Source organism: Cupressus sempervirens, chromosome 2 (genome assembly GCF_028749045.1).
Source record: "Cupressus sempervirens isolate cs-2001-9-10 chromosome 2, ASM2874904v1, whole genome shotgun sequence".
NCBI lineage: Eukaryota > Viridiplantae > Streptophyta > Pinopsida > Cupressales > Cupressaceae > Cupressus > Cupressus sempervirens.
Genome location: NC_143119.1, coordinates 681,813,859 through 681,821,455, shown reverse-complemented (window position 1 = coordinate 681,821,455; position 7,597 = coordinate 681,813,859). Strand labels below are relative to the sequence as shown.

The window sequence follows — 7,597 nt, the reverse complement described above, 5'->3', positions numbered from 1 at the left end:
TGTCCAAGTGCTCAGTAGCTTAGTGTCTTTAAGACACACGCCTTTTGAAGGAAAAGCCAAGCTCGTGTGGTGGTGCCTGTGGATAGTTGGTGATTGTGAAGAGGATATTTTGGGTGCCCAAGAAGTAGGTGGTGACATAGACTCATAGTAGTTAGGTGCACATTCATGAAGATTACCACATAGTCAGTAAAAATAGCTTTGATGATGTGAAAGTGTTAGAGTTGACTGCATTACATGGTCACAACATCTAATGTGGGGTTAAAGAAAATTAGCCCCAAGAATGTGAAAAGCTTATATCCCATGGTCATGATAGTTAACCCATGATCAAGGAAATGAGTTCCAATGATGTGAAAATGTGTTTTGTGCAAGGTTTCTCAGGTTAAAGTGTGGTCAAGGATAAAGGCCACTATGATGCAAGCAGTTGAAATGTGACAAGGGCCTTGTGATGTATTGAATGAGGTGGTAGTTCCAGCCAATCAGAAGATGCCATGTGGAATGCTTTGAGAGGATAGTATGAGATTTTAAAGCTAAGGTTAGAGACTTATCATAATATGATGATTCATATGATTGGGAAGTAAAAGATTCAAAGTAGTAAAGCTATGGCCAGCTCGTAAGATCATGATATCACATAGTCATGAGTTGGTAGAAATGGAATTGTGATCTTATGCTCATCCTAGGATTATAAGAGGACAAATAAAGAGGTACAATGGCATGAGATTTCAAATGATTGGGAAGGAAAAGATAAATATTTATGATCTCATGCCAATCATAAGATCAAATGCAAGAAGGTAGATTGTGAGATCGTAATAACAGCTAGAGGATGCTTTTGAAGTTATGAAATTTTTTCTATGACTATGATCATGAGATCATAAGGTTGGAAAAGACAAAGCTTGATGCTATGCAAGGTTGGTGATCGTGAGATCATAGAAGACTTAAAAGGGCTCCCTCAATCATGCGATAGGCTTATGATAGTAAGATTGTAAATACTAGTTTCCAGGATTACGAGGATATGAGGGGTTTTGTTTTAAAAGTAAATCAATAGACCAATGGATAGGTTAACACCAAACAATGATAAGAGAGATGAATTGATGCTATACAACCTTAATGAAAGATTTGATTTTTAGATAGGGTAAGAAAGTAAGAGATCAGATAGTTTGAGTGGCCCATTACAAAAGAGGTAACCGTTTTGAAGGCACTTATAGATATTAAGGATATGCTAGTAGAGGTAGTTGAAGATTTCCATGAATAAAGTAGTAAAAGACAAACACAATTAAGTTTAAGGCTCCTTTAATACATACCTCCTACTAGCGTTGCAACTACTTCGCAAAATTTTGTTCAAATGTGGAGAATGTCTTAAGTGTAAACTTTATAGAAATATCTTGCCTCTCATTTTTACAATAAATTTTTTACATTTCTCCTCCCATTCAAGGCTTGTTGCAATCCTATATAAGGATTTTTAGGATCTAGAGTAAGGGTTCTAGTTTAGTTGAAATTTCTTTCATGGCTATGATACCATAGGTTGGTTTTGATTTTTCTTACTATGATACCACAAGGTTGGTTCTAGTTTAATTAATGTGGTGCCACCATCCTCAAAAATTTTATTTGTTATGAATAAAATTGTAATTTCTTTTGAGCATTTAGATAATATAGTCATCTGGTGTGTATTTTTTAATTTTTTGCATACATTTGATGTATTGGTTTCAAGGAAATGAATACAAAGCTTTCTTGAAAGTTTCAATCTAAACCTTGTCTCCTATTTATAGGTTTTTAATTTTTTGTGATATATGTATAAGGTGCATATTGCCTAGTTGCAACTTGGATTTGAAGTTGTATGCCATTGTGTATTTTGTTGTTGGGTCAAGGACTTGAGTAAATTGCTTAATATGCATTGACAAAATTATAGGGATCATGAGTGGATTTGATAAGTATGAGTTTCATTTTGAAGATAGATGTATGTTTGCAAGATGAATGGATAGATCTGATACCTAGGTATATGAGTATATCTTGGGTATCCTTGTATATATTCAGACTTATTTGATGTGCAATGGATAAGGGACTAATCAACTTGGAGATGGTATATCTTTTATTGTTCATACCTAGGTTTTGTTGATATTCAACACATTAACCAAAGTCTTTTCCCTTTTATGTTGAAGAGCTGAAGGGATTTTCCCTCACTTAGCTTGTTAAGTTCATAGGTCATGTTATTAACTATTGCATGTATATGTTGTTTACATGAGTATAGAAGAATTGGGGTTTCAATCTTCTTTATCCAAATTTAGTTATATTATTTTCAAACTGGTACCATATGAATAAATCTAAGGTTCACCCACGTAGATCTTGTAGAGCTTGAAGTAGAAGGAGTATAGCCTTATAGTTGGCCCCAATATCTAAATGGGTATGTGGGTATCTGTAGGATCATGGTCAACCAAGCTATGTTCTTGAGTGACAATAAAAAATCAACAAATTAGGGTTATGTCAACTTAAAACACAATTTTCTACTTGTTATAAACTTTATATCAAAAATTTCAAACAAAATATTCTCTAGAACATTGAATTTAGTTAGTAAAATACTAGGCCTTACTTGAAAAAAAATTAAAATTGATGCTTCAAAATTTTGAATTTTAATGCAATAGTAGAAAAATAAGTAGATGTATGTCTAACCACCTAAAATCAAAATCAGATAATAATATATTTTTAAATAATATTCTAGATAGAAGAAGTAGATTCATGCTTGGATGTGACACATATTTTTGGATATTTTTATTCTAAATAAACTATTAATTATTAATTTTCTACTTTAGTATTTTTGTAATAAAATAATTTTGTGTCTGACCACCTTAACTGATTTAAAAATATTCAAAATTTTATTTTATTTTATTTTTTTTCTTTATACTAGAAGAAGCATAGATTTTGATGCATCTTTTGAATTTCAAAAATGTTGTACCATTTGAAAGTTATAGTTGTTTTTCAAGTAGTGTGTCAATCAACACTTTATATGTAACTCCATTATAAAATAAGTAATAAGTACTTAATGAACTCATAATTTGACAAACCTTACATTTATGGAAAGCTAAAAAATATTCTTAAAAAATCCTTTTTATTTCATCAAATTTTGGTGAAAAAAAAGTCTCCAACTATATGTTTGAAATTGAAAAACACAAAAGAACAAATTTTTTTTTTTTTTGGGATGTTTTTAAAGTTGACCGTATAGGATTGGTATCAAAAGATATAGTAGGCCTTATAAAGGTATTAATTGTTTTCATTTAGCATCAAGATGGATGAGAAAAAAGTTGGAATAGATTTTGAAATGCTTTGAGGCATTTCAAAATTATATATTTTTCAAATTGCAACTTTTTGGCACACCATGATCCTGCACACACCCATGTTGAACATGAAAATTAACAGCCCCTAGATGTATTTGTTCCTATCATTGATTTAAAAGCTATTAATTCAGGAGCCAACATGGACAACTTGGAAAAAAGCATGTACTACAATATTCAAAAGAAAGTTGCCCATGTATTTGTATCAAAAAACCTTGATGAGAGTGTCTGACACATATATGAAACATGAATAAAATGTTTGTTTTATGGAACACTACCTAAGGAAGCTCACTACTCCCTAATGGACTTGATGAGAGGGATATAGATTTATATGGAACTGATGAAGAGATGTATTGTCTAATAGTAACATATAGATACAACATGGATATGGACTAGAATTACAAATGCATATAGTTCATGCTAATATGATGAACTCCTTTTTGCATTATTACTCCACCAAATTGAATTCACACACTTCATGCTCAAAGATTTGTCACAAATTCAAAATATTATTCACAAAACATATTCCCTCTATTTGTATCATCTACAACAACTCAATGCATTAATTATTTCATCTCTAAAATATATTCTTAGTTGAAAATATGTAATGCAACATAGGTCATCTTTGAACATGTACAATATAAATTAATATAGGTTATAGATCAACCCATAGGATTGCTATACAACACAACATCCAAAGAAATTATAGTATACCCATATCATTTGAAATTGAAGAAGTCAATCTTTGTAGCCTAAAACAAAATAATACTAAAATAATTGTTGATTCGACATAGTGTGCAATTGGGACAAAACCAACAACACTTTCTAGGCTAAAATTAAAGTAATGTGAACTATGACATTACCCCTACAATATTCTCCTAGAGTAAATTAATTACCAAACTTTGGTAGACAAGTGAACATATTTTCAAGAGAAAAACTCTTCCCAAAAGCCACTCAATATTTTTTTCAAAAATCAATAACACATTATAATACACTTAGAAAATGCAAACGTAACTCAAATACTACTATTCTCTTACATCCAATATATATTGTATACACTTAATATATAATAGATATAATACATAAAATTATAAATGATATTATAAAATAATGAACTAAAATTAAACTCAAAATTGGTATCCATCTTATTTCCCACCGAGGATGCCCCTTGATGTATAAAAAAATACACCAACACTTTTAACTCTCTTTTACAAGTCATTCGTATATGCAATGTATTTTTATATTTCTTATTTCAATTTACAAAACTTTTGAACTAGATGGCCAATTAAAATGAGTTTTTTTATTAAAGATAGAAACCCTGTGACATGTTTTATTGACATAAGTCTTTTGAATAAAGTTGGAAGTCTTTTGACTAAAGCTCACAATCCTTTAATTCATTCATATATGTAATGTATTTTTATATTTCTTATTTCAATTTACAAAACTTTTGAACTGAATGGACATAAGTCATTTGAATAAACTTGGAAACCTTCTGGCATATTTTTCTTAAGCTAAAGCTCACTATCTTTTGACAATGTTGTGCATGCATGCCAGTTTTCTCCTTTGAAATGCGTTGTATTGTCTTTGAAGGGTATTGCTGATCCTTTAGCTCGGAGAGCTATACTGATGTATACTCCTTCCCTTATTGTGGTTCTCGTGGGGAAAGTTTGTAGGAATGAGGATTTATTTTCCTAAAAGGAACCACACATATGTAAGTTTGACAAATTGTGTCCTAAGCTCAAAGATATAAACCTCTCTGTCTTCTGTAATGACTTCTAGTTACAAATAACTTTTTTTAAGGGTTGAGACGAGAGTCTCTAAACTAGCCTAATAAGAAAACAGGAGTTTTCGAGTCTGATCACCATAACTGACGGTTTCATCATAATTTATTCATCGTGACATGATGGGTTTCTGCTCAGACAATAACATATACATTTGCTTATATTTTTAATGAACTGAAAATCATAGTTGATCTGCTTTTCATCGTGGTATCCAGGTAGATTGACTGTTGCACTCTGGGACGGTGACTTAATTCATAATTTATATGGCAACTCAATAGTTGCAGTTTGCGCTACTAAAACGTAAAGAAAGCTGCATATGTGGAATAAGATGCTGGTTTTTGTTTTAAAGCGATACACAGTACCTATCAAAGCTCTATAAAAAGTTAGATCCGCCATTGCTACCAATGCATCTAAATTCAACAGCTAGTGTTGTGAAATAGAGTTATTTATTGCAAAAAATGGCACCTGCAATGAATTCTTATGAGATCGAATCAAAGTATGATGATATTCCAGTGCTTGATTTCTCTCGCCTTGGAGAGGAAGAATATTGCTTAGAGACGGTGAGAGAGGCTTGCCAACAACTGGGCTGCTTTCGTATTGTAAACCATGGAATCTCACCAGATCTTCTCCTCAAAGCAGAGAAGGCATGCCGGGATTGTTTCAAGCTTCCCATGGAGAGCAAGAAGAGAAACGTCTCTGACATTCCTTATGCTGGTTATAAAGGTGGAATAGCTCGGGCTCCCTTCTACGAAAGCTTGGGGATGACCTTCTCTGGCATTCCTGATCCCCAGGGTATCAAAGACTTCTCTGATGCCCTCTGGCCTCATGGAAATGATAGCTTCCGGTAAGGGTTCTCCCCGGTCTTTATTATTTTCCTAAATATTTTTTTTGAAAAGTCTAATAAACTTGAAAATACTTTTTTCTATTTCAAAACCCTTGGAAACAGCCAAACGATGGAAGATTATACTTGTGAGATGATGGAATTGTATAATAAAGTGCTGCGACTAATTGCTGAGAGCGTGGGAATGAGCAACTACTATTCCACTCACTTGGGCCAAGGGAAGGTGCTACTACGTATGAATATGTATGATTTGCCCTCTAAGCTACCTAACGAAACAGTCGGTCTTGGCACTCATACCGATTTGGGTAGTCTTAGCCTTCTTTTAGAAGATGACTGTGGTGGCCTTCAAGTTTGCGACAAGGCTGGCAATTGGATTGACGTGAAACCCATCCCTAACACTTTCATTGCTATGTTGGGTGATTGCTTTCAGGTATGATCTATGTAACTCTGTCATCCATTTATCATTTTCCTTATATGGATTAAGGTTAAGAGGTCACTACAGTAATTATATATTGTTGATATAATGAATTTTGGAAAATCAGGCATGGAGCAATGGAAGGGTTCTTAATGTAAAACATCGAGTGATGGTGAAAGGTCAACAATCTCGTTTATCTGTAGGGTTTTTCAATGGATTCTCAGAGGACATGGATTTGAAAGCATTTCCTGATTTTATTGATGATAAGCACCCACAATATTACAAGCCATTCACCTTTGGAGATTTGGTTAAATACTGGTTAGGAGAGGGAAAAGGTCTAGAAGAACGTTTGAAGGCTTTTGAACACATTCCCGTGTAGTACATGTAGGCTAACCTACTCATTATCTATGGTTTGGACTTTTGAATTTCTACTCTTCTCTTTTCTCTTAAAATAAATGGCGTGGCGATGTACTTAGATTGCATAAATTCTATCTTCAGTATTGTGACTGGAAATTTTTGTGTCGATATCTCCATCCATCTATCAACATCAATCATCCTATCACTTTACTTATTTGCATTATCTTTTATTTGGAGAGGAGTTTTCTCCCATGAGATTTTCTCCTCTTCCTCAAGTTTCTATAAGAATAATTGCATTGCATTGTACATGGGTACCTAACATGACCATGGTACAAGGACCCATCATCACCATTTTGCATATTGCATTTTTCTCCCTAATTTGCACATAAGGGGAGATATTGGACAAAATAGGTTTCCACCTATTTTTGATGCTTAAGTTTAACTTGGGTTATCAAGATATTCATTTTCTTTTAATATTTCCTTGGTTGCATTATTATATGTATAGCTATGTATATTTCAAAAATGTCTTAGCATAATATACAATTATTGATGAATATTATTCTCTTTTGTGCATGTGCTTGTTTTCCAAATTTTGATTCAAGAGCTTTGGTCTAATATAATTTGATTATTAGAATTGTGATGAGAATGGTGGTGCATCTCTCTTTTTCGGTGCCTATATTTATATATAGGGTAGGATTCAAAGATGTGATTTTATGTGTGTCAAATTAATTACATATATTTAAATATAAAATATAGACTATAAAGATACTTTATGTTGATTTGTTTAAAAATTTTATAGAGAATAATAATAAAAATTTATCTCTTTCAAAATACCTATTCATCTATATGAATGGTGAGATTGTGTGAATTTGATCCTCCAATG

The 7,597-nt window shown here is 32.5% G+C and overlaps 1 protein-coding gene across 1 annotated transcript; it reads left to right on the top strand.

Moving 5' to 3' along the window:
- Positions 1-5,501: 5,501 nt before the first annotated feature.
- Positions 5,502-7,268, top strand: LOC149575197 (C4-beta,C20-epoxidase-like). Its single transcript, XM_089812182.1, has 3 exons — positions 5,502-5,945; positions 6,048-6,372; positions 6,485-7,268. The coding sequence occupies exons 1-3, from the start codon at positions 5,560-5,562 to the stop codon at positions 6,734-6,736; spliced, it is 963 nt and encodes a 320-aa protein (XP_089668308.1). The 5' UTR covers positions 5,502-5,559; the 3' UTR covers positions 6,737-7,268.
- The last annotated feature ends 329 nt before the right edge of the window (positions 7,269-7,597 follow it).

Excerpts from the sequence above, each read along its gene's own strand:
- LOC149575197 (XM_089812182.1), top strand. The coding sequence starts at position 5,560 with ATGGCACCTGCAATGAATTCTTATGAGATCGAATCAAAGTATGATGAT. Across the intron at positions 5,946-6,047 it reads CATGGAAATGATAGCTTCCG|CCAAACGATGGAAGATTATA; the intron begins GTAAGGGTTCTC and ends CCTTGGAAACAG. Across the intron at positions 6,373-6,484 it reads TGTTGGGTGATTGCTTTCAG|GCATGGAGCAATGGAAGGGT; the intron begins GTATGATCTATG and ends TTGGAAAATCAG.